At 40.2% G+C, this 27,772-nt stretch overlaps 1 protein-coding gene across 1 annotated transcript; it reads left to right on the top strand.

Annotated features, from left to right (window-relative positions):
- The first annotated feature begins 283 nt into the window (after positions 1 to 283).
- Positions 284 to 27,036, top strand: LOC120304351 (glucocorticoid-induced transcript 1 protein-like). Its single transcript, XM_039334813.1, has 4 exons — positions 284 to 460; positions 17,250 to 17,460; positions 23,590 to 23,710; positions 24,464 to 27,036. Exons 1-4 carry the CDS (start codon positions 332 to 334, stop codon positions 24,810 to 24,812), a joined length of 810 nt encoding a protein of 269 aa, XP_039190747.1. The 5' UTR covers positions 284 to 331; the 3' UTR covers positions 24,813 to 27,036.
- The last annotated feature ends 736 nt before the right edge of the window (positions 27,037 to 27,772 follow it).

Below are 27,772 nucleotides of genomic sequence, written 5' to 3'. Positions count from 1 at the left end.
TGAGTATAGCCCAAACTCTATATTTTAACTGGAAAAGTTGGGGGTCGTCTTATACGCCCAGTCGTCTTATACGCCGGAAAATACGGTAATCGTGGTGGGGTGTACCACTGTGCTGCTAATTTTGTATGAGAATCAAGGTAGGGTATTTTTTTCTTTCTTCAATTCAACCCTTTTCATCTGAAATATGCATCAAGTTAGATGATTTTGCATGTTTCACCTCAAATAAGTACTGATAAGTTTCTTATCTTGTGGAGTCTCTAGCTATATCTTTTAAGCTAATTGAACATACATTTCACTTTTTTTGAAGGCTTCTATCTCAAGATCAGTACCTATGCCACTGTCAAACATTTCTGTGCCAAAATCAACAATCTCACGTGTGCCGTACAGTGTAGAAGGAATAAGTCCCGAATTAGAAAAAGTGTTTATCAGAGATAACAGTGGAAAGGAGGAAGTATCAAAGGTAAGGGAATGCTGTGAGTGGCTATTATAAAAGACATGTTCTAGGAATGTAATCTATTCATTTAGTTTCATTTTTCTAATCATATATTCCAATCTTATCTGACAAAGCATTTTATGTAATCTCAATAATGAGATTAAAACAATGTAAACTATGCATATATCCAGGAATAACCAAAATACATTTAGCCTCCATGAGAGACAGCAGATCCCAAGGACCAGTTGAAGCAACTAGATCTTAATTGCTTTATGGAAAATTCAAGGCCAGCCTAATGCATTGACCTACCTAAAGAACTAATTTTACATGAAGACTCTAGATGGTTTTCATACCCATATGTGTAAAGTGACTAATACAAGAATTTGTATTTTTTTTACTTTAAAATATATTGATGATAATACAGCAATCCAATCAATAGTAATGGTACAAAGATTTTTTTAAAAAAATGAAATGAAATGAAATAAAAATTCTTACATATATATTCATGCATAAGTCAAGAATGCTTCTAAAATTTGAGTTCAGTTTATCCATGGATGGGCTAGTTTGCATATATACCCACACACACACAAATATACCAACATGCATACAGATACACTTTTTTTAAAAAAAAGTACTCATATTTCCTTTCACATGTAAGACTATCTGCAAATAAGCAAACCCTGAAAATTTTAACCAAAAATACCATGAAAAATGTGGGTTGACTTATCCAGGGATGGGCTTATACACAAGTATTAATGGTAGGCTGTTAAGAATCTTATGAGGCAGTTCTATTCATTGTTTTAAATTTTCTTTTTCCAGAAAATATGTTACAGAACAGGATTGCTATGTTATAACATCTGACAAAATTAAAGGATAATTGTTTGTTGTTCAAAAGTATTATCTTATAAAATTGATGTTTGTTGCTGGATGTTTAAAGCTTAATTCTCAAGGACACTAAGCAATTTTATTTTGATTGGCAGCACAAGAGGAGAAATTATACTGATTTCATTGGATTTTCCATATTTTTAGAGGGTTACTGGATATATTTTCTTTTAATTTTGGAAATAATAGAAAAATCAGAACTGAAGATCTTTGTTGATATGGCTCAAACATCCTATTCTACAGTATTTAATTTCAACAGAACAGATAGTCCTCAATTTATGACCATTAGCAATTGTTTGAAATTATGATAGTGCTGAAAAAAGGCACTTACAACCCCTACACAATGTTCTGACTGTTGTAGCACCCTGATGGTCATATAATCAAAATTCAAGCACATGACAATCTTATGACCTATAACCATGGAAGTGCTGTAAGTTTCCCCTCCCATACCATGGACCAGAAAGCCTCAACTGCCTAGGCCCAGCAGCTTACAGTCTACTCTAAGAAATCTTGCCTTCTCTCTTCCCCTCCCCTTTAAAACATCTTCCCAATCTGTACTGCTCCCCTGCAAGCCATTTTTCATCTGCAAGCCATCTATCTTGCACTCTCAAGCAGCTCCAGGCACCATTCCAATGTGTACTACCACTACTGCACCCCCTCCCTGATTTGTGCAAAGTTTCTTGGGCACACCCACATCCCCTTTCTAACTTGTGCAGCACCTATTGTGTACACCTATGTACCATTCCCAGTCTGCATCCTTTCTTCCTCTACATGGCAACATCCATTTATCTGCCTGCTGGCCTTGGCCTTGCAGTCCTGCTGGTTTTTTCACTGACTTTCTTTCTGTAAGCTTCCCACAAGCAAAATAATTGGGAAAAATGGTAGAATTGTAAAGGGAAAGGAAGGACATGATGGAGGGAGTTAGGGAGGGAGGGAGAGAGGGAAAGGAAGGAAGGAAGGAAGGAAGGAAGGAAGGAAGGAAGGAAGGAAGGAAGGAAGGAAGGAAGGAAGGAAGGAAAAAGAAAGAAAGGTGGAAGAAAAGGAGGAACAGTTTGGGAAGGAAGCAAGAAAGGAAGGAAACAAGGCAGATTTCTCATGCTATCTAAATTCTCAAAAGGAAACTCAATGGAGAAGGTAGCAGGAAGTTGAAAATTGTTCCTGCCTCTATTGCTTTTTGCTCAGAGGTGATAGTTTTTCTATTGGTTGCAGTAAGACAGATAAGATCCTAGAAAACAGGAAAACATTTGAATATCTTCATATGGTGGTAAATATGCCAGAAAATTGCTTTGAAGAAAACTGGGAGATCATGAATTCTATTCCTACTTTAAAGACAAAGTTAGCTATATGACTTTGAGCCAGTCACTCTCAGCCCTGGGAAGCAGACAGCGGTAAACAATTCTGAAATCTGCCAAAAAAACCTGAAGTGACTTGTCACCAGAAATCAAGATCATGTGAAGTGTCAGTACCGCTTTATACCATGTTTTCCTGAAAGTAAGACCTACCCCCAAATAAGCCCTAGTTTTGGGGCGAGGCGCACACCTAAAAATCAAGCTAGGGCAGGGATGGGAGTGGAGCTTACCATTGCAGCCAGGCCTCCCATGAATCGACACTTGTCTTGCCAGCCCACTTTTTTAGCAGCCAAAGAAGCAGCTTATTCTGCAGCTGAGAATGGAACTCTGGCCTGCATTTCTCAATCAGAGGATTTTCCAGAAAGCTAAGAACCAAGCTACGGATTCAATATTTTCGGGAAACATGTTAATGCTTTGGTAAGACCACATTTGGATTACTGCATTCAGTTTTGGTTGCCACAATATAAAAAAGATGTTGAGATTCTAGAAAGAGTGCAGAGAAGAGCAACAAAGATGATTAGGGGACATACGAAGAATGGTTGCAGGAATTGGATATGTCTAGTTTAATGAAAAGACAGGGTCACATCATAGCAGTGTTTCAGTATCTAAGAGGTTTCTACAGAGAAGAGGAAGGGTCAAGCTATTCTCCAAAGCACTGTATTAGAACAAGAAGCAACAGATGGAAACTAATCAAGGAGAGAAGCAACCTAGAACTAAGGAGAAATTTCCTGACGGTTAGAACAATTAATCAGTGGAACAACCTGCCTCCATAAGCTGTGAATGCTCCAGCACTGGAAGTTTTTAAGAAGAGACTGGACAGCCATTTGTCTGAAATGGTTCAGGGTTTCCTGTCTGAGCAGGGGGTTGGACTAGAAGACCTCCAAGATCCCTTCCAACTCTATTATCATTCATATGTGCTAACACTGACTCGAAGCTATCCTTTCCCCAAAAAATCCAAAACAAAAAACAGCACTCACAAGAATATAGATTATTTTTACTTTGCCCAATTAAAACTTAATAAATTATGCACAACAAAGTTTGTCTTCTACACAGTTACAAGTTCTTACGTAATCTTATAAAATAGGGCTTTATGTCTTTTATTTCTGAGAATGCTCCAGCGTCTTTGTATTGTTAAGACATTTTTAAATAAAGTAGAAAAATATAGAAAGGTATAATGATGATGAAGATGATGATAAAAGTTGGAAGGGACTTTGGAGGTCATCTAGTCCAACTCCCTGCTTAGGCAGGAAACCCTATACCCGTGGTGGCAAACCTATGGCATGCATGCCACAGGCTGCACGCAGAGCCATCCCTGTGGCTGTGCACTCCATTGCCCCAGAGGGACATGGGCCGGGCTACTCCCCTCTGCCTCTCCATGTGTGCCAGCGCTCTCGCTTTCTTTCTCTCTGCACTGGGAGTCGGAGCAGCTGCAAGAGCTGGGCGGATCCAGGCTGGATGGTGGAGGCAGCGCTTTTTTTGTCATACAACGCATGGAACGGTGTTCTGGCACCTTTTTTTGAACAGGAACTGCCAGCGCGAATCTAGGCATGCCTGCAAAGCGATTTTGCAGACCGCCAGCAGCCTGAGCCAGGCTCCAGAGGCCTGGAAAAGGCCTCTGCCACCCGGATCTATGGCTGCAGAGTGATTTCATGCCCCCCCATGGCCAATCCAGGCTCTGGAGGCCTTTTCCAAGCCTCTGGAGCTTGGATCCATGGCCGCCGAGCGATTTTGCAGCCCCCCCAGTGGCCCGATCCGGGCTCCGGAGGCCTTTTCCAGACCTCCGGAGCCCGAATCCATAGCCACAGAGGCCTGTGGACCGTTTTTTTTGCCTATTGGTATGGAATCACTCGTCTTGGTTGCGCTGAGCTTACAAACAGGTGGCCGTACCATTTGCTGAAAAAGGGGTGGGTGGATGGTGCGATCTGAAATACTTCATTTTAAGCTGTGTTATTGGAAGCCTTACATGTTGCGGTTCTAAAGCGGAGGCCCTTTCTCTCTGTTCCATCAGTCCAGTTTATTAAACTAAGTATGTATATCTTTTTTTTTTACTCTTTCTTATGCTACATAGCCTTCTTCCATTCTTGTAATATGCTGTATCTCCATAGCATTCGCAAAATTATCTCCATAACGTTCCCTCTTTTGTGAATGCCCCATTATTTTAAATGTATCCCTCTTTCCCCAACTGTCCTCCCTCCCTTCCTTTCATCTGTCACCAAATTTCCTTTCTGCACCTCTGTTCTTTTCATCCTATTTCATTCCTCATCAGTTCCCTTTTCATACTTGTATTTGTACACAAATAGCAACAGGTTGTCAACCATTTATGCAGGTTCAGACCTTATTGCCACAAAGTGTGTGCATACATGAACAAGCACACACATGCTTTATTTTTATCTTGCATGGAAACATTTGTTGTTCCATCAGAGATGGAACATAGCATTGTTTACAGGATTGATGGGTAACTGCCTTTACTGCACATATTTTTTCAACATATTATAGAAACCATATATTGTCAACAACAACAACAAAAGAAAATGCCTGCATGTTTATGTGTGTTTTTGCATTCATCAGATACTACTGTAGCTTTTGTAATTTTCACCTATTTCTTCCCATTCTCTAAAGAGAATAACATTTTTGACAAAGTGTATACATACCATGTCATTGGAATATGAAGCACAGTGCAATGCATTGTACATTTTATATGGATTCAGATAGTTTTACCTCAGGCCAAAGGAATAAACATCACACACGGCACATAAACAACATTCCTTCCTTCCTAGACTAATTGAACCCTAGTCAAGACACACTGATACGTGCGCACACACACACAGTATGTATGCGTGTGTGTGTGTGTGTGTGTGTGTGTATGTATGTATAGGTATACATATATGTGTATATGTAATTATATATGTGGTTGTGTGTGTGTGTATAGTTGTGTATATGTATGTGTGTGTGTGTGTCATATATATGATTCCGCCATTAAACAAAAATTCTACAGGACCAATAAGCAGTTCCAAATAACCACATATATCACTAGAAATTGAGCACAAAAATTTATAAGTACTTGAAGAATATAAGACTATAAGAAATGAGCTTGGATGATGAGTCCTAGAATTCTCTACCCAGCAAATCTGGAAGAAAGAATCCAAATTGGGAAAAGCTGGATAGCAGTCGGACTTGGTGGAGGAAGACCTGTCATTTGTATGGCTGGTTCTTCAGGCCTTCTGGTTATCAGTGAGCAACTAGTTTTTGTAAAAAAAAAAATTGTATAGGTAGTCCTCTGTTTACAACTACAGTTGAGCCCAAAATCTCTGTTGCTAAGTGAGACAACTATTAAGTGAGTTTTGCCCTATTTTACGTCCTTTCTTGCCACAGCTGTTAAGTGAATCACTTCAGTTGTGAAGTTAGAAACACGTTAAGTGAATCTGGTTTCCCCATTGACTTTGCTTGTCAGAAGGTCACAAAAGGTAATCACATGACCCTGAGACACTGCAACTGATAAATATGATGGAATGTCTGAATTTTGATCACATGATCCTGGGATGTGCAATGGTTGTAAGTGTGAAAAATGGTAAGTCGTTTTTATTTTCAGTGCCGTTATAACTTTGAAGGGTCACTATATGAACTGTTGTAAGTCGAGGACTAATTATAGTAAGTTTCTTCTACAGTGAGCTATTCATCAGATTTATTGTCCCAAAGGCCATTAGTCTTCCATGTCTGTTTTGTATCCAGTGGGCAAATGGGAAAATCATGTGGTATCTCTCAAAGAAGTGGATGTGGTTTTGTGATTTGATTACCAGTTTCTGCATTAAGTATCATTCTTTTTTTTTATGCATGGCTCAATTTTTACAACACGTATTAATTGCCTGTCATCCATGCACACCCTGGCTATCTGAGGCAACAGTGGTGCAGTTTTCTAGTTAACAGATGCACATATCCCATCTCCCAACTCCAAACTGAAATTACTTTGCTCCGGATTAAAAACAAATGCATCCAGTTAGTGAGAGCATTAACTCCTTTTGGTAATATATTCATGCAGATTCAAAAGAAGTAATAGTAGTAGTGAAGGCTTATTAAAAAATAGAAACTCTGCTTTATTAAATTGGAGCAACATGGGGAAGGACTTCTGTAGCATAAGAACTCTGGGCTGGAAAGAAGGTAGGTGGTATATGGCATTCTCCAGCACTGGAGATGGATAATCCACTAATGGATTAACTTAATCGTCCTGCCCAATCAGATCAAGTCAGCCAAACTTGCCACGCCCTGTCCTGGGCCTGTTTGCCCCAGTTTTCGACTTGATCTTGCCCAGAACAGACGTGCAGGTTTGGCTTACAGGGAGGTAGTTACCTATTAGTGGATTATCCATTAGATTATTAAAATTCCTAAAATAACTTGACTTTTAGTTCCCTGAGTAGAGCTAGGGCCAGCGCTCCTCCAGAGGAATATTCCTTATGATTACCATTGGGTTTCAGTTTCCTAACAAAGAACTCTGTTCTCTCTCCAACTTACTTTCCCCCCCATTTACTCCTCGCCGGGTAAAGAGGGATCCTTTCCGTCCTTCCTTTCCAATCCCCCCCCCCATTCTCACCAACTCCTCTCCAGTGTCGGAGCTTGCGGCTGCAGCTTTGATGGTCCTTTAAGATCCCGGATTGACTCGTGGAGGCCACAGGGCCTCGAATTGTCTTGATGAGTCCGATCGCTCCGGAGGCTTCCGGAGTCATTAAAAAAGCCGACAATCAGCTGCGGAGGGCGTTTTCGGCCTTTAAGAGACTGAATTGACTCGAGGCCACAGGGGCTTCTAATTGCATTGGTGAGTCTGATCGCTCCGGAGGTTCTCGGACTCACTCAAAACGCTGACAATCAGCTGGGGAGGGCGGGTTCGGTCCCGTTTCCCCTGAGAAGTGTGCATCAGGCCGGGCGACTCCCAAGAGCTTCGAAACCGGAGGGGGTGGTCGAGGTGAGTCGCGGCCGCCATTTTGCGACTGCGTGATATCTTTATCTCTCAGTTCCTGGGTTCTCATCTTTCTACACAGGGGCCCTGCAGCCCCACGGCCACCATCTTGGATGCTTTCGTCGCCTCCAGGCTGCCGATTCGAATTATAGCCTACTGATTCAGGCCTCACTGAGGCCTCCTTGGGTAAGGTTTTTTTTCCCTGAATGTAACAGCCAAGGTTGCCTGGGAGGTGGGGAGGGGAATAAGTCTCTCAGATCATCCTTGGAGATTCCCCTGTGGCATTGATATTACCTTATCCTTGGCTTAGACCCAAGAATTTTTATTGGACCTCCTGGTGTCTCAAGTCCTGGTCACTCTTGGCTTGCTGATTCTACAGTAGTCCCTAGCCTCTGACACTGTACAGTTGCCAACTTTTATATTGCTGGCCTCACTAGCAGACCGCATTCCACTTTCCGGTGGAAGTCATAGCAGCTGCAATTAAAACTGGTGCTTTGGATACCACTGGTTCAGTGACGGGGGGATGTAGGGCAACCTAATTCCAGCCTTTGCCCTACAACCTTATCAGCTAATTGATCCCTTTTCCAGGTGCACCCTCTTGCGCACCTGAAGATTTCACACCATCATGGAGGATAACATGGCGTCCCAATCCAGGGCCACCTCTCTTTCCTCCTCAGTCCGGAAAAGGCACAGATCTCCTTCCCAAGAGGCCGCTGGTAGGATCGCAGCCAAGGTCAAACCCAAGGCTGCATCTGGGGGGGAAAACCTCCAAATTGGCTGAAAAACAGGCCAGCAGGAGACACCAGGCATTGGAAAAAGTTTGCAAAAGCTCAAAAACAGGCCAGGACTGAGACTGCTCAGACGGAGTCCACCTTTTTTGATCTACCTCTAGGTCTTTCTTCTTCTCCCCAGGAAGTCTGGGCACCGGCAGAATCTTCCACTTCTTATGGCCAAGACGAGGAGGTACCTGAGGCTCAGGCCTTCAGGTCTCCCTCTACCCCAAGGGCCCCGCAGGCCCCGGAGGCCACCTTTACACCCACGGCCGCAGGACTTAGAGGGGAGGAGCTCACCCTCACAGCCTTGGACGATAGGATTCAGGTCTTGGTGGCCCAGGCGCTGGAGTGGGCCCTTACGATCAGGACTCCATCGTTGCCCAGAGCGGAATCCTTGCTTTCCATTCCTCTCTCGCGTCCTGTACATCACAGTTCTCATGACCCTCCCATTCGTCTTTAAGCGGGGTCTCAGTGACCCCGGAGCAGGATCAGGCGCTTGATGCCTTATGGTCAGAGAAGGAGGAACCGGTTCTGGATCCGCCCCCGTTCTGAGGGCTATTTAATCCATCTCTCTTTCTTCCTCTGCTTCGCAAGGTTAGCTCGGTGGCACACGGGACCCAGCCAGCCCGCCCCAGCAGCCCCCACGACGGATCCAGAGGCAGACCCTGTCTTCATTGAACCGGTGGTCACCCAACATCATGTTCCATGTCCAGCCTTGTTCCTCAACCAGTTAAGAAACAATGGGCCTCGCTGGGTACCTTCCCACTTCCAGGAGGTAATGATAAGAAGTTGTTTAGCGTGGCCTCAGAATTAAATGAGGTGTTGAATATTCCCATGGTGGATGAGCCCCTGTCTCACCTGTTCTCCCCCTCTACTATCTCGGGGGATATGGCAGAGGCCTTAAAATCTGAGGAACGCAGAGCAGAAATGACCTTTAGGAGGTCACACCAGACGGTGGCATGGTCCATCAGGGCTTCCACCTCAGCCTCCTTCTTCACTAGATCCGCCCTAATCTGGCTGCGGCAGTTACAGACCAGGATCCCTGCAGATGATGTCCGCACACATCATAACCTGAGCAAGCTAGTAGTTGCGACGGAATATGCTTCCGATGCGACCTTGCACGCGGCTCGATTTTCTTCCAGATCCTTGGCGTCCAACGTGACAGCCCGCTGCATGCTATGGCTAAGACACTGGCAGGCAGACACCAAGTCCAAGTGGCGCCTGGCAGCAGCCCATAACAGCGCGGTAAACTGTTTGGGGATGCCTTAGTCCCATACCTGTCAGAGAACAAAGATAAAAAGAAGATTTTGGCCCATCTTACTAAGCGATCCGATAGGCGTTCTACCCCTTACAATCGTAGATAGACCTTTCGGGCTGCCACTACCCTACCAGGCCCTTCACTCCCAGGCAGGACAGACCAGCCACGCGGCCCAGGTAGCAATTCCAATCCAAACGGCCCTATCGAGGCGGGGGTCGTCCTTTCCGCAGGAAGAGACACCCCAGTGGAGCCTCCCATAGGGGGAAGGCTTTTCCTCTTTGTTATTCAGTGGGAAGTCACCACCACAGACGCCTGGGTCCTGGACACCATTCGACATGGCCTATCTCTGGAATTCATCTCCAGTCCACCAAGACGGTTCATCACTTGCCTCCAGTCAAAGCAGTCTCCAAGGAGAGGTCTCATGCAGGAGGCCATCTGCCACTTATTAGAAATCAGGGCCATAGAACCAGTACCTGCGGCCCAACAGGGGTGCAGATTCTATTCCATCCTCTTTGTAGTCCCCAAGACCTCGGGAGGATGGAGGGCAATCTTAGACCTAAAACACCTGAACCGTTATTTGGCATATCGAAGGTTCAAAATGCAGACACTTCAGTCCATTTTAGGCAGCGTCCGAAAGGGGGACTGGACCTCACAGAGGCATACCTCCATATTCCCATCATTCCCGGCCATCGCCGGTTTCCCAGGTTCACTACATGGGACACCATTACCAGTACAGGGCACTTCCATTCGGTCTATCGTCGGCTCAAAGAGTGTTTCCCAAGGTCCTGGCAGTTCTTGCGGCACATCTGAGATTGATGCTGGTGTGGGTGCAATGCTACCTGGACGACATCTTAATACAGTCGACCTCCCCACAGTGGGCTCTGACAGACCTGAGACTGGTCATCAGAGTCTTACAGAGTCACGGCTTTTCGGTCAATTTCAAGAAAAGTCAGACAGTTCCATCAACCAGATTGCTCCACCTAGGGGCATCATAGACACAGTAGAGTGCCAGGTTTATCTGTCCCAGGAACGCAGGGCAGTATTCGGGAGCTGGTTCTCAAGGTCTGCAGAGAGAGTACTCTGTCTCCTTCCGGTCTTTCCCGGCTCCTGGGAAAGATGATATCGTGCATCTCAATCGTTCCCTGGGCCAGGTTACACTCGCAGTCCCTTCAGTGGTGTCTTCTACCCTATCAGAAGCAGGGAACATCCAGTTCCACACAAGAGGTAAGGATACCACCACACATCTTATGTTCCCTCAGATGGTGGCTCTCTCCAGCCATGACCAGAGGGTCTCTTTTCAAGGAGCCCAGGCAGCTCACGGTCATGATGGATGCCAGTCTGTTTGGCTGGGGAGCACACTATCAGTCTCAATGGGCCGAAGGAAGGTGGTCTCGGTCAGACCTGAGACACAACATAAACTGGCTGGAACTCAGGGCCATACATCTTGCTCTTCGCCATTTTTGCCACAGCATAGCAAGACAACATGTACTCGTCCTTACGGACAGTGTGGCGGCGAAGGCCATGTGAACAGGCAAGGGGGCACCCGGTCCCGGGTGCTCCTGGCCGAGGCCCAGCAGCTGGGCTCTTGGGCAGAGACCAACCTCGCCTCGCTCAGGGCGGACCACATCTCGGGGGAGGCAAACAAGAGAGCAGACTCCCTGAGCAGGTCAACCATGGACCACTCGGAATGGCATCTACACTCGAGGCTATTCAGGGAAATCACCCACAGATTTGTTATTCCCATCATAGATCTGTTTGCCTCCAAGACAAATGCGCAACTCCCGCAGTTCCTTTTGCAATTTCCAGTTCAGGGGGCAGAGGGAGTAGATGCCCTTCGGGCCCCATGGCCAGACGGCTTACTCTATGCCTTCCCCCCCTTCCTCTCCTCCCAGCGGTCAAGCTCCTTCAGGAGAGGGCAGAGGTGCTCCTGGTAGCCCCTTTCTGGCCGCGGAGACCTTGGTTCGCCGACCTCATCACCCTTGGAAAATCCCCCCAGACAAGGTGTCACTGGTCCAGGGGGACCTGACTCATCCGGACCCTCAATGGCTCCAGTTAGCTGTTTGGCACTTGAACGCAGGATCCTGACCCAGGAGTCCTGTTCGCCAGGGGTCATTGACATAATTCAGACATCCCGTAGACCAGCGACTAACCGTATCTATGATGCCACGTGGCAGAACTTCTGCCGGTGGTGTTCCACTCATCAACTATCTTTGTTGAGATTGGCCGTCCCAAACATTCTACACTATCTACTGGAGGGACTGAATAAGGATTTGGCACCAAATACCTTGCGTAGACAGGTGGCGGCCCTTTCTACCTTGCTCTCTTGCGACACTGTTAGCTCACTGGGGCAACACCCCTTGATCCGTTCTTTCCTCAAGGGAGCTACTAATACCAAGCCACCCGTGGTTCACAGGTATCCCACGTGGGAATTATCTAGGGTCCTTCAGGCTCTTACAAGGCTCTCTGTGAGCCCCTCGGGTCGTGCGACATGAGGTCCCTATCACTTAAGGTCGCCTTCTTGGAGGCCATTACTTCGACCCGGCATATCTCTGACATGGCGGCTCTCTCAGTTAGGGAGGATCTGTGTGTCTTCCACCGGGATTGGGTCACCCTTCGCTTAGACCCCACCTCTGTTCCCAAAGTTAATTCTCTTTTTCATAGGACCCAGGACATCGTTCTTCCTGATTTCTGCCCCAATCCGTCCCACGATCTGGAACGGCAATGGCATTCTCTGGATGACTGAGGGGCTCTTCATTACTACATTAAATGGATGGCTACCTTTCGTAATTCCGAGGCTCTTTTTGTCTCCTTTCTACCTTCTTCCAAGGGCCAGAAGGTCTCGGCCTCCACGATCAGTCGTTGGATAAGAGCTTGCATTGCGGGGGCATACCAGTCCAATTCATTGCCGATTCCACCCCATGTCACGGCCCACTCTACACGCAGTGTGGCCACCTCAGCGGCCTGGGCCACACAGGCTTCCATCAAGGAGATATGTAAGGCAGCCATGTGGTCTTCCCCATCACTGTTCATAAGGCACTATAAACTGGACAGATACGCATCCGCCGAGGTATCCTTTGGCAGGAGGGTCCTCCAACAAGTGGTGCCCCGCGACACGGTTCCAAACTTGCCCGTTTCCCTCCCGTAAGGACAGTGGGCTTTGGTATGTCCCATTAGTGGATTATCCATCTCCAGTGCTGGAGAAGGGGCGTTGTCTTACCTGAACGCCATTTCTCAGCATGGAGATGGATAATCCACACCCACCCAATTAGGTCCTTAGGCCTAGGGTTTAGACTGTGAGCCAACACGTCATGCTGTTAGTCAGTAGCTGCGTCCTCGTCGAAAATTGGGGCAAACAGGCCTAGGACAGGGCGTGGCAAGTTTGGCTGACTTGATCTGATTGGGCAGGAGGATTAAGTTAACCCATTAGTGGATTATCCATCTCCGTGCTGAGAAACGGCATTCAGGTAAGACAACTCCCCTTTTCCAATCTTTGCCAGTTCAAGATCAGGACTGCAGCGAGGCTCCAGGTGCCCTCTGCCAGGAGCACAAAAGCACACTTTGTCTTCAGAAAGACAGTGACTTTTACAGTCCTTTGGGGAAATTGTAAAGGGGGCATGGAAGGGTGAACCCAATTGGTTGACTCAGGAACTCAAATAATTGAAGAGCTAACAAGGTGGAGAGGGAGATAAATGTATCCCCTGACCAGGCCATTCTTTCTTTTCTTGCATTGACTTAATTTATCCCCTGCTCACCAAACTTCATTTACTCTGAAAGAGAGTAATGTATAGATGGGGATAGGAGGGAGGTTTAATTCCATGCCAGCCAGCCTATCTGACAGGTTGCTAGAGGCTGGTGAATTACCTGCATGATCTGGAATTGTTCATTGGGATCTCAAAGTGTGTTCAACAGGTCCCAACTTTATGTAAGAAAGAGGATCCCCACCCTCACCCCCAGAGAATGAACCCTGTTTTGCTGATAGACATTTATATTTAGCCTAGTTATTGAGTTAACCTATTTTTCTGGATTTAACCAGTGTAAAGGAATAATCTATATGTCGAGGAATTCTACTTTGGAAATTGTGTTGAAATACACACACCCAGATAGCAGAAAGCATTTCTGTCTCTTCCCCTCCCCCCTCAGGATAAGAATACTTGATAAAAGCAAATTTTGGCGTTATTTTACTCCAGTAGCTAATCAGATGAAGAGGGAAACTAAATCTGGACAAGAAACCGACAATAACTCTCCATTCTGTGTATAGAAGGTGTAGTTTTGTATAAGGAGAAGAAAGAAAGGATAAACTAGTACTGTAAATTCCAACTGTACTTGCAGTGTGACAGCAGTTAAATCAGTGCCACATTTCAAAGTTACAGTTAGAGTACTCTGATTGCAGCTGCTTTCTTGCAGGTATGTGGAATGGTGTGGGACCCACAGGTTTTGCAAAATGAAGAGAGGAAGTTGGTTACAGCTTATTAGGAAAGATAAAATAAACAACCAAGAATGCTTTATTGACCATTCTTCATCCAGATTTTTTATCAATTGCATCTGCTAATACAGGTGTTCTGAGATACTTTTCTGTTTTCACTTTTTTCCTTATTGCTTTTTGGAGTTTTTATCCTGCTTTCGTGAGAGGGCAATGTTTGGGAGGGGGTGTAGCTGCTCCCTTCCCCTCCCCAAGCCATCAGCTGAGCAAGACGCCCACCTGCCCATGCTCCTACCCCTATCCGAGGCTTTTGTTGTCATGAACATTTCTGTTGAGAATTGGCGGGGGGGGGGCTGTTTGGTTTTTATTCCCCTCCCACCTGCTGGGTGGTTGCAGCAGTTTTGGTTTCTTTCGTACTTTGAAGTTACTCACAAAGCACATTTGTTTTGGGGGGGGGGGAATCTCCACTCTGCTTGCTAAGCTTTCGTAAACCCTCTTCTTCCTCCTCCTCCTTACCAGAGCCCCCCTCTTTGTCTGCAACCAGCCCTGGCCCCTGCCTTGCCTTGCCTTGCCCCATGGCAATGGCACCCCTGCCCTGCCCCCTCTCTCGCCTCGCTTCACCTCATTCTGCAGGATGAGCCTCCTACCCACTGTCCCATCTGCCAGATACCCCCTGGATCTCCCCCAGCCCTGCCTGCCCCCCACAGGTATCCCTCCCTAGGAGCAACATCGAGGTGGCCACACCCACCCTGGCCATACCTACTCACGTTGCCATGACCTCCGTAGCCACGCCCAGTGGGCCATGCCAACTTGGCACCCGGTGATACATAAGCAGGTTTTGGGTTGCAGTTTGGGCACTCGGTCTCTAAAAGGTTCGCTATCACTGCCCTATACCATTTCAGACAAATGGCTGTCCAGTCTCTTCTTAAAAACTTCCAGTGTTGGAGCATTCACAGCTTCTGGAGGCAAGTTGTTCCACTGATTAATTGTTCTAACTGTCAGGAAATTTCTCTTTAGTTCTAGGTTGCTTCTCTCTTTGGTTAGTTTTCCTCCATTGCTTCTTGTCCTGCCTTCAGGTGTCTTGGAAAGAAACTTAACAAATATGCAAGCACTTACAACTAAGTAGTCCACAAACTTTCATAAAACTTTACTGACATTAAAAATATAATTATGATATAATTAATTATAAGAGATAAAATGGTCAGTGGAGTTTCTGTATGTTAAATATAATAACAGATGGTTAACAGAGAATTGAAGGTTGGTGTAATGTTTAGCTTAATCAGTTGACTACTTTTTCATATGTGGTGTGTGTGAGTGTGTGTGTGTAAAAGAGGAGGAGAATTTACTGCTTTTTCCTTCCTTTTTTTCAGCACCTAGCCAGGGTGGATCCTATATGTTAAATGTTAAATTTATTTGATCACTTTTTCCTTTTTTTTTTGTACACTATTTTTTTCTTTTTTGTTGTTAGGGTTCAATATATGCTTTTGTTTCATTTTGTTTGTTTTTCTATTTTCTATTTTACTTTTTATGATAAAATAAATAATATTAAAAATTATATCATAAGATAATGAATTACAAAACTGAGCAAAAAAAGCTTTTAAAAAGTTTTTATATATTTTTATGGGTGGGTTATTGCGTTGGTTTATGCTATAGGGTAAGGCAAATGAATTTATGTATTATACAAATATAGTAAACTACAGCATATATTTGTAGATTCTTAATTATGATATATATGCCATTATAAGTGGAGTCCCTTAATTTGACAGCAACTAGCAAAGATTCATGACAAAATGATATTGCTGGTGGTGGGGAAGGAATGAAGTCCTTACCACTACGAAAATAAAGAATTTAGGATGGGGAGCCTTATAGTTTTTGTTGTGGTGGCAGTCATTGTGATTTTGCAGTATTGGCTGAAATAAAAAAAATGGAAAATCATCTTGCAAGTATTGTTTGACTTACAGGAACACAAAAGCTGATATATGCATAAGTTTAGCTGTTTGAAAATTGAAGGAAAAATGCCGTGGAAAGATGTAAATCATAAAAATATAGCAAACAGCATCTAGAATCTTTAATGAGCATCTTAAATGCTTATTAAATAAATCTCTTTTTTTGAAATTAAACCATTTATGGCTACACTCATCTTTTATGTTTTGATATATAGGCAGTCCTTGCATAATAATGGTAATTGGGTCCGGCAACTGCATTGCTAAGCAGTGTTGTAAAGCACAGTCATGTGATCACATTGACCTATGACAGCAGTTATGGCAATTTAAGTTGTTATGCAAATCCCAAGTAATCACAGTGTCCCACTATTGCAATCTTTTCCAGCTTCCCTATTGACTTTGTTGGAAACCTGCAGTGAAGTGAAATGATGATCTTGTGAAGACATTAATGTTCTGACGGTTGCAACTATGAGGACCTGTCATGAGTCCTCTTCATTCAGTGTCATCGTCACTTCAGATAGTTAACGAATGAATGGGTCATTCAGTGAGGACTGCCTATAGCAGCTTTACAGGAAAGGGTGGGGGGGGGATATATTGTTCAGTAACTAGTGACTACTCTGAATCCATTAGTGTTTATTAGTAAAAGGATTCTTCATGAAAATAAAAGACCGGGGAAAAATAGAATTTTCTTTTCTTAAAAATGATAATGTACTTGATTTGTACAAGAGAAATTAGTTTGTAAAAAACTGCCATTATATATCATATTCTATAATATGGAATATTGGAATCAGAGGTCTGCTGTATCCTCTCATGTACTGTGAAAAAGATTTCTGTTCTTTTATCACTGTTAGAAGTTTCTTTAAACTTTTCTGCTTTTTAATGACATTTTTATTACTGTTAACGAAACTGTTTTGTTACTGTTAAACTGCTAGACAATTGGTTTGATACAAATAAATCTCAGCATGAAACTTTAAAAAGTGCAGCCATCTTTTTAAGAATATGACCCTTCACATTAAAGCAACTGATTTTATTCTCCTTTATAGCCCTACTTGAACTGATGCATAGCACACCACTGAGCCACTTGCTTCTTTTGTAGGAAAAATGACTTCCCTGCCCTTTTAAAAGATCAAGTCTGACATAAAGTGCGTTGAAAGAGGACAGGTCAAATTCTCTCCAGGATTCAAATTGCCTAAGGAAGGATAAATTTTTACTATGCATGCTAAGAATGATGTTTGTATTGTAGCCGTTGGATATTCCTGATGGTCGGAGAGCACCCTTACCTGCTCACTATCGTAGCAGTAGCACTCGAAGCATTGATACACAAACACCGTCAGTCCAGGAACGCAGTAGCAGCTGTAGCAGCCATTCTCCATGCATTTCTCCTATTTGTCGTCCTGAATCTCAGGATGGGAGTCCTTGTTCTACAGAAGACGTGCTTTATGACCGTGATAAAGGTGAGAGTCTGTTGGAATTACTAATCATGGCTTGCATTTACCGTAATGTACCCTCACTGTGTTAAAATCATTTTTGTTGTTGTCATCCTGGTGGTGTGAACACAGATTGCTCATTGATTTTTTTTTTTTTGCTTGTTAAGTGTTTTTTTTCTTGTGAAGTTTTACAAACATCTTCCATAAGTGTCAGAAAAGAACACAGTGGTCTTAACTCTTGTTAACGAATACTAGAGTAAGAAGTTAAGAGAAAGTTCACCGCTCCATATAACAGAACGTGAATCATTGGTCAATGAAGTTAAATCACTTCATGATTATGTTACTTTTAAATAATGAAACAAGTTAAACTACAGCATTTTCCAGTTGAGTGTGTAAAGATTGTGACTTTGGAATGAGTTCTGCTGATGAGCGAATCATGGCTGTGTTTCATTGTCTGTATTTAACAGTGCAATCTTCTATATGTCTACTCAGAAGTAAGCCCCATTGAGGTCAGTGGAACTTATTCCCAGGTAAGTAAGTACAGGGTTGCAGCCTTAAAGTAATGCCTCCTTGTAATTAAATGAAGACATTCTTAGCACAGTTAGTGTTTTGTACAGTGTGCAGTTCTACGCACCTTCATGGATTGATGAGGAATACAATATTCAGCATGCTTTAAATTATAGCATTCATTTTTATTTTTCTAAGAGTTTCTAGTGGCTGCAAAGATAATTTTAAAAGCATGTAATTATTTATTTTGCAATTGTATAAATCTCCAACATGTTGAAGGTAACATGGTTTGGGTTTTGTGTAGAACCCTCTGCATTATTCTTTATGTAGAAGAAGCAGAAAACTTTTAGTGGTACATATACATATATTTAAATATTAATTTATATTCTTTATTTGTTTAATGGAGTTCAAGATGCCTTATGACACTTAACTGATGACCTCCTATCCAGGCATTGACTCATTCACTTTCAAAATGAATTGTGTCTTCCTAGTTTGTCTTCTAGCCATCTATCTGAACTTATTTTGTAGAATTCATAAAGGCTACACATTCCAGTTTGCCTTATAATTATTTTAAAATATAGTTATATAGTTTCTGCAATTATTTTGAGAAATCTTAATTATGAATTGGTTAAATAATTAAAAATTACGATGTAAATTTAAATATAGCCAAATCAGTTAAAGAAATAGATGGAATGAATGAATGTCCTTGATTTTTGTTTGCTTGCTCATTCTTAAAAAGCTTGTATTTTCTTTTTCTTTCTTTTTATTCCTTACAATCTTTTATATGCTTTGTTTTTTCCTCCTTTTAACTGAAATACATCTTGAATTCTGCCTTTAAGATTTTACAGTTTTTACATTTTCACTTATATGTTATATACATTTCTTTCATTTCCTTTTCTCTTTCCTTTGCCTGCAGCACCATTTGAAATCTTCTTATCCATATTTTATCTGTTCTTGTATATATTCTTCCTTAACCCCACACATGGTCCTGTTCGTATTGCAGTTTTAGTTGAACTGGTTTGTTCAGTTGGTGTCAATACAGTACTCTCTCTTTTCTTACATTTATTCATTTTTGATTTCAGAACAACTTAAAGAGTATCATAGCTTAGTTTTCTTATGGATAAAGGTATCCATAGTGAGCAGTATGTTAAGATATATTAGAAAAGATGTAAAGATATAACATACTATAAAGTATATTGTGGAACTAAAGCTAAGGTATTTTCTCAATAATACTTGATTAGCATCTTTACATGCTGCTGCTCTTGCTGTTGCTACAATCATATAGTGTTAAAATATTACTTTACAATGCCTTGGTAAGGCCACACTTGGAATACTGCATCCAGTTTTGGTCACCACGATATAAAAAAGATGTTGAGATTCTAGAAAGAGTACAGAGAAGAGCAACGAAGAGGATTAGGGGACAGGAGGCTAAAACATAAAATAAACGGTTGCTGAAATTGGGTATGTCTAGTTTAATGAAGAGAAGGATGAGGGGTGATATGATAGCAGTCTTCCAATATCTTAGGGGTTGCTACAAAAAAGAGGGAGTCAAGCTATTCTCCAAAGCGCCTGAATACAGGACAAGAAGCAATGGAGGGAAACTAATCAAATAGAGAAGCAACCTAGAACTAAGGAGAAATTTTCTGACAGTACAATTAATCAGTGGAACAACCTGCCTCCAAAAGTTGTGAATGTTCTAACATTGGAAGTTTTTAAAAGAGACTGGACAACCATTTGTCCAAAATGGTATAGGTATTCCTGCCTGAGCAGGGAGTTCCAACTCTATTATTGTTATTATTGTTGTTATTATTATAGCAGCAGATTTTTAATAGCTTTATCTTTCTTTAGTGGTTGGGGCAGTCTATGGCTCATAGATGTTACCAGATTCCTAACCATAGACTGGCTGAAGTTAATGGAAGTTTGTAGTTCAGCAGTAAGGGAATAATGAAAGGAAATTCAGGTTGCCCATTTCTGTCTGATATAGGATACAATGAGCTGTTGTTTTCTTACAGATAAACTACATGAGCATTACTTTAAAATATATCTCACAAACTGCTTTTTGTTTATCTAATTTCTTTGTCTTACACTGCTCATAATAAAAACATTTTATAATTATAACATTTATTTTGAATAAAAATATTCAGTTAATAGATACCTTTATATTTTCCTCATATTCCTTAAGAATCTTTTAGATAAAGTTATTTTGGGTTTCGACAAATACTTTAAATTTTAGTTTATTTTCAAAGGAGAGCTCATAAAGGGTAGGCATAAAAGTATGAGTTTGTCATACTTTTAAGCTTTCAAAAATATATTTTCAATATTCTCTTCCATTGTTACAACTGTAATTGCGGTATACTGTATATTTAAATGAATCTGATAATTATATTCATTTTATGCATGATAGCCTATTAGCTGCTCTTTCAGGAAGAAGTGATGTTGACACAAATTATATCTAACTTAAGTTGCCATAATAGTCATGCTGTATATTTAATTGGCATAAATAAATAAATGTATATGTTTTCAGAGTTGCATATGATTTAAAACATTTCATTGTAATGTAACTGAGCTTGACCAGTAATTTTGGAGCTAATTTTAGCTAATCCATTTAATGCATTTTACTTTGTTTTTTAAAAGGAAATTATTTTATATTACTAAGATAATGCCTTATGTTACTTTATCAGTTCTAAATGAAGCATTAAGTGACCTTTAAAAGCTGTTTACAAGCTAAGCAGACATTTCATTAATTGACAAATACATTTAAGGATAGATTGTGGATATTGATTATTAAATTAATAATCTATTCTAAAATAGTGTAGCAGGATTGGGCTGTATCTAACATTACACAAGCAGGAGACAATCCTCTGCCAATTGATGTGTCCAAATTGCATCCTCAACATCCTCAACAGACCAAAGAGAAGAAAGTCAGTCAATTATTGATAATAATAACAAAACAACAACAACAACAACAATAATAACAACAGAGTTGGAAGGGACCTTTGAGGTCTTCTAGTCCAACTTATGATATTGGTCATAAGTTTTGGCAATTGTGGTAATTACAAATTGCTGTCTTGAGAAAGATAATGTGCCACATGTAATATTGCTTGTTCTCCTAGTGTAAGCTTACATTTGGATAAAGCTAGCGTTATAATTGAATTGCATAGAAGAATGTATACATTTCAATTGAACTACATAAGTGAACTTTTGAGTACATCTCTGGAATAAAAACACACTTTAAATGATTTTTTAATTAGAGAGAAAAAGCCTTGCAGTAGCATTTTCTATTCTACGCTACCTGTGAGATTTCTTTGGTATCACATTTTTGTGATAGCTTACTGCTGTTTTGAATAATAGAGGTGGTAATTATATTATTGCCAAAAACATTTGTCAGCATCAATTTCCCCCATTTTTCTGCTCTAGGGTAGAGGTACCCACATTTTTATTATGGGTCTATCTAACCACCAGAGGTTGAGTTTCTCTCTTTGACTTTTATATTCAATGATTTTCTGTGATGATTAAACTTAGTTTATTAACTTCATGTACTTGTTTTGGAAAGAGGTATTTTCAAGTTTAAATATCTTATATTAAGTCATATAAAATTATCCAAAGATTCTGAACTCTTTGTTCTTTATCATAAATCTTTTTTGCAGTCCAATTTGCATTATACTTTTCAACAGAAAATCAGCTTTAGGCTGGAACTTATTGGGTTTGTGAATAAAAAATGGAAGTTAATAATTGATCAAGCATAGGGAGAGCTAACCTGCTGGCCAGACACAGATCTGTTTTACATTTCTAAAGCATCTTTTCTTTTCATTAGAAGGCTGCCTTTAACCACAGGATCCATTGCCACCCTTTGCACAAGATTGGCTATTTACTTTTCTATAAAGAGCTGCTTAAGTAGGTTGAAATTTTTAAAAGAAATTGAACATAAAATCTGTAAAGGAAATCCACGGTCTACTTTTGGGTGGGATAATGATCTTGCCTGGCAGGGATTGGAGAAAATGTCAGTGGCACCTGTTTTGTGTATGGGGAAAGGGAGGGGAGAAAGCCCCCAGCCTGCAGTGTGATTAGAAGCAGTTTTATTGCATTAAAAGTGCCTGCTCCACAGGGGGCCAGTGATTAGAATTCAGTTTAGTCTCCCCCCCACCCATTGCTATTACAGCCTGCGGGTGTATTTTTGAGACCTTGTGGTACAAAGAGGGCTGGTTTTCAGCCTCTACTATTTAGATTGTAAAATAGAACTTCATTTTTGTTAAGTAAATCTCACTCTTTTTAGTAACAGGCAGAACCTTTAATGTTACTGATGAGCCATCTGTTTAGTCCACCTAGTTTTGGATTAATGAAGGCTCTTATTCTGCAGGTCTTTCAGTATTTGTTAAAACTAGCTTTATATGAAAACTACATTTAATGTACTTTAAGGAGAATGTGAAGACAGAACTTGTTACCTGAAGTTTAAAAACTGACAGATAGAGAAATATTTCTGTAAAGTTATTAAGACAAGCAGCTGGTAGATGTTAGTTGAATGATTCAGTTAATTATTTAGATACAGAAATCAATACTGGAGTTCCTTATTTTTGTTTGTGTTTTTTTGCTTCGTTGTTAGGATGATTTGTTTCTGAAAGTCAGGGCAGAGGATATTTAAAAAGAAATAAGAGAAATTGCATTTAACTTTTCAAAGACAGTAAACGAGCATGTTTTTAAAGTTTTCAGTTACAGCTACTGGGGGACTGATACAAGAACATTTGGCTTGACAGTTTGCGAAATAGTTACAATATTCTGTAGGCTTCTCTCCATAGAACTGAAAATACCAACTAGCAGAAATAGCACTTGATGTAATTGGTGTACATGATTACTAATTCACCTATAGAAGGAAATATTAATGAGAAAAGAAGGCTCTGATAGTTGCACAACTGTTTAAATGTTTTATTTTTGAATCATCCTTTGAGCAAGATCATGAATGATAAAATATAATGATCAGATCAGTAGATGCAATCCATCAGGGCATTTTTTCATATATCCTATTTTTATTGCTATATTTTTGTAGTTTTAAATTATAGATTGTACTTTAGTGCTGTTAAAATTTGCTAGGTTTCTCCTGTGTTCACATAGATAATCAAAGAGAAAACAAAGAACGGGTATAGCACTGTGTCAGGACTAAAAATTGGAGATGCTTACTTTATTTTGTGTTTCAAAGCCCATTTGTATAATAGCTTATATTATATAAATAGCTGTGTTTTTTCATAATATTGCATGTATTGTGGGCACTTTGTGTTTCAGATGATATGAGCATTGTTTCAGTTTTGTATAGTGAGAAGACAATTACAAAAAAAAGGCAATTACTTTTCATTAACTACTTACCCTTCTTTATTTGAATTGTACATATTTATTTAGTGGCTTCCATTTTTGAAATGCTTAATAGAGAATTTAATTTATTCCAAGATTATAATTCTGCTTTATTTGATCTGTGGTACTCTGGATAATATCTTCTTGTTATTTTCTAATACATGATAGATAACACTTTCAAATAGGCCACAATAAAAAAAAAACTCATTTGAAGCAAACCATGTTGTGCAAAAACCATCATATTTGGAAATCAGACTAATTTTTATAAAAATCTTAATCACTAGTAATACAACTGCTTTAAATTTTCAGACAGTGGGAGTAGCTCACCTTTGCCCAAGTATGCCTCCTCTCCTAAGCCCAACAACAGCTACATGTTCAAACGAGAGCCCCCAGAGGGATGTGAACGAGTGAAGGTCTTTGAGGAAGTGTCGTAAGTAATGTTTTTTATATCAGCTGGGATCTGCAAGGGTGGAAAATCAGTTTGTTGGACTTTTTTTGAGCTGCAGATGCATAATCTATTCCAGTGATGAAGTTTACTTCTCCCCTTCAAGAAACAAATCAGACTTGCCAATTTTTCCAGGCAAGAAGTTGAAAGTGTTCCTGTTGATTTAGAGGGACACGGGAGAGAGAGAGAGAGAGAGAAAAAACACCCTTGGTCATGTGATTTGTATCTTATGAAAGCGTAGCCAAAGGAGAATATGGAAATACGGAGTTTGTGTAATGTTTTTCATTCTGTAAAGGCAGCTGTAGCCAGAGTTCTTTTGGTAGTTTTTAAATTGTATTTATTTTATTAGCTTCTCTCTGTGTATTTGCATCTGTGTTAGGAAAAGAACAATATATGAAAGAGTGTGATATCTGCATTCTCTAAACACATAGCTTGTGTGGGCAAACTGATGAAGTTAGAAGGTATTGTATGAGCTCAGTAAAAATGTTTCTCTGGATTTGCTGCCCCTTCTTGTGTGTGAATATAATAAATTTGTCTGCTTGCTTTTTCCATGCATATTATTTATTGCTGTGAATCAGCTAGCTGACAGTCAATATGGAAGATGTTTGCCCATCTGTCAAGTAATTCCATTATTTTGTCATTGTGCATAGCAATATGTAATACTGCACATTTGTATCAAAGTGTATTCTCAAATTGTACTCAGATTTGTAATTATTCATCTGTTCCATTTTTTTATAGAACTCGTCAGCCTGTCTCAACCCCTCTCTTTTCATGTCCTGACAAAAATAAAGTTAATTTCATCCCAACTGGATCAGCTTTCTGTCCTGTAAAACTTTTGGGTCCTTTACTACCTTCTTCTGATCTGACTCTCAAAGGCTGTCCAAACTCTAGTCAAAGCACACCTCTGAGTACTCTGACTGTGGAGCAGCTGTCTTCTCGGGTTACTTTCTCTTCCCTGTTGGATGACACCAGCACAAGGGACTCTTCAGAGATTTTAGTACAACAGCCACCCCAGCAATCTCCACAGCTTTTGCAAGAACCGCAAGCTGAAGACCACTCCCCTCCTCAAAACTATGTTATAATCTAGTGCAAAATAGACTGTTGGTCTAAAACACAACTGCATGAGTGGCCACTTTTCAAGGGAAAAAAAAGCTGTTTTTCAGCATCTTTCTATATTTCAAAGCTCTTCTTGGCAGGGATGGAAATGCTCTGATTCAGCATTTTTGTATTGGGAGGGGGAGCAAAATGCTTGCAGAATCTATATACCATTTAGCATTTTAAGTGGAGACTATGCATTTCATAGAATGACCAGAGTAGTACTGTGTCCTGTGTTTTCTTTTTAAAATTCTACAGTATAAATAAGCTCTGTATCAAACAAAGGTTGCCTGTCTAAATAGAAAATGTCTTGCTGTGTTGTGTTCTATAGAAGATACTGTACTTCAGGATTATGTTTACAATTTATCCAGGTATTTATGTTTTAAACTTCTGTGATACATACAATGCAAAAAAAAAAAAAAAGAAAGAAAAAAACTCAAAAGAAAAATGGCCACAACAGTTGCACAGTGCCCGTTCAAGGGCATAGCTTCAGGTACTTCTCTCGAAGTCTAAACTCAGGTATCTTGGAATGTATATCATACTGGGATATAAAATATTTTACAGCTAAAAAGCTAAAGAGGGATCATCACTCTTCTGCCTTTTTATTGTTTTATGCATTAATAGTTCCTCATTACATTCCACTTATTATGGGGAAAATACATTCAGATCCAGGGAATTTGTACTCTGGTGAACATGAGGAAAGCCAGCAAATTTGTGATGTACAGCATCACTTCATGTCATTACAAGTAAAACAACTGTGGCATTTCATTTCATTGTGACAATTATGGCATTGAAAAGCTTCAGGTGTTGCACAGTTAATGACTGTTAAGCTGTTCTGAATAAAGTGTTTGGTATGACACTGTACATAAGCAACATTCCATGGTGTGTGTGAGAGAGAAAGAGAGAGACAGAGGGATGCCTAACAAAGGCAGGAATGCTTTTGTTGATTTCCACAAATTTTCTGCGTTTGGGAGGTTGATAGGAATTTTCTCTCAAGCTTATGTGGTGAGTTAAGGTTGTGAAATGCTACTGTTACAATATTAAAGGAGTCTAATTAATGTTTAGTTTATCTTTTGGTTAAATACTAACTTGTGTCTTCATTGCAAAAAGATTCTGAATTCTTTTGACAAGCAATGAATGATAATCTGTTTTATCTATGAAATGTATACTGCACCTGGATTAAGAAAAGTCTATTAAACAGCATATAATGTATTTTAAAAAGAAAAAAGGATAGGGAAAAAAAGCAATAGTTGTTAAGTTATATTATCTATTCAAAGTCTTTGTAGTGTCCTAGTAAATTTATTTTACATTAGATAGGCTATGCTGGAGTTTGTCTTCAAAATAGCTGCACACCCATGGAACATCCAGCATAGATTTTTCCCTCCTCTGAAACTGCAAAAGCAGTGGTTTTGGAGATAATGGGCAATAGAAAGAGGACTCCAAGGCAAGAAGCATTTAATATTCCTGTGTCTGTGTTTTTGGCTTTATGCGAGTAGCTTTATGTAAAGTTTGACTCTTCTGTTCAGAAAGGGAAAAAAGATTGATTTGACTGCAGCTTCTGTATTTATGCCCATTTGATTATTTTCTTTTGAGGACAACTTGGGGCAAGAAAAAAGGGGATAATAAATAGGCCTCAATGAAGGTACTTAAGAAAAGACATGGAAAATAAGTAGCTGCTACATGTTGTCTTATGGCTTCCTTTGTATTATTACCAAAGAGTTTGGTAAAGAAAAAAAAACTGTTAGGGAGGGTAGAGCAGTGGCATTTGTACAGTTGTATGGCTGTAGAAGCAAGCTGAGTGAAAGTTAAAGATTAGTTACAGGTTTTTTTGGTCTGTTTTTTCCTTTTGGGAAAAGGCATCTATCTATAATCCTACTAAACTCAGGCTTTGGTGAAAGTGCTATATAATTTTTGTGTTAAAGTATAAGGGAAGAGCATTCAATTCTTCTGACAAGTGTGCATTCTTTAAAGTTTTACTTTTAAGTGTTAAAGTGTATTTCCATTTTTATTCTTGAGTTGTTTCCAAATGTAACAATAGCTTGATTCTTAATGTTAAGGTTTATGAAAGCTCTGTCAGATTAGATCAAGAATGAATTCTGTGTACAATATTTACAGTGATACTGATTGTTCTGTTTCATGAGAAACTAAATATTAATTATCACTTGCATTTGTTTTTTGCTCATTCAAACATTCTGAATAAAATATATGAAAATTAATGCTTTGCTATGTAAATTTTCCAGCAATTATTGATCTCTGGTATATCCTACATTCAGTTGTAGAAAGTTGTAAGGTATTATTTCAAGAATATTTTGTATAGTTGTACTGTCATTTCTAGCTTCTGTGCTGAGCAGTATTCAAATTACCACGCAATATTGCTTTACCCCCCCCCCCATTGTTTTTTCAGTATAGAAGTTCCAGTGTCTATTTAAATGAAATTATTAGGAAAACTTGCGCTACAAACTGCAAAATATAATATGACTGATTTATTTGTAAACTAGCTAGAAGGTAATTGAAACAGAAAAAGTATGAGATTCTGAACTTACTCGCTGCAGGCATAAATTGTCACATGTTTTGCTTAATTGAACTTCATGCCAGCTCATGGGAAGAAAATCCATTTGAAATGTAAGGTATTTTAATGTTTATGGAAAAAAAGAGTAGTGACACTTAAGATACCTTGTATTTTATAGAATGGATCAAACTACTTTATTTCAGTTATCAATCAGAAAATTATAGAACGTCTATCATTACTGTTAGGTTTTCTAAGCAGTAATCAAACGTTGTCAGATTGTATCTTTATTTCATCAAAACAATTCATTTATTTCTCCCATTAGATGTTATGTTAAAATACAATAAATATATAACATTTCTGAAAACATTTGCTTACTTACACCGGGTATGCATGTTTAGTTTGTGATGGTTTTAATATAAACCATATTGATTCAATGATTGACT

Source organism: Crotalus tigris, unplaced genomic scaffold, assembly GCF_016545835.1.
Source record: "Crotalus tigris isolate CLP2741 ecotype Arizona unplaced genomic scaffold, ASM1654583v1 scf7180000017634.973608, whole genome shotgun sequence".
In the NCBI taxonomy this organism is placed as follows: domain Eukaryota; kingdom Metazoa; phylum Chordata; class Lepidosauria; order Squamata; family Viperidae; genus Crotalus; species Crotalus tigris.
Note: the sequence above shows the minus strand (reverse complement) of the source record. Positions and strands in the feature narration are given on the sequence as shown.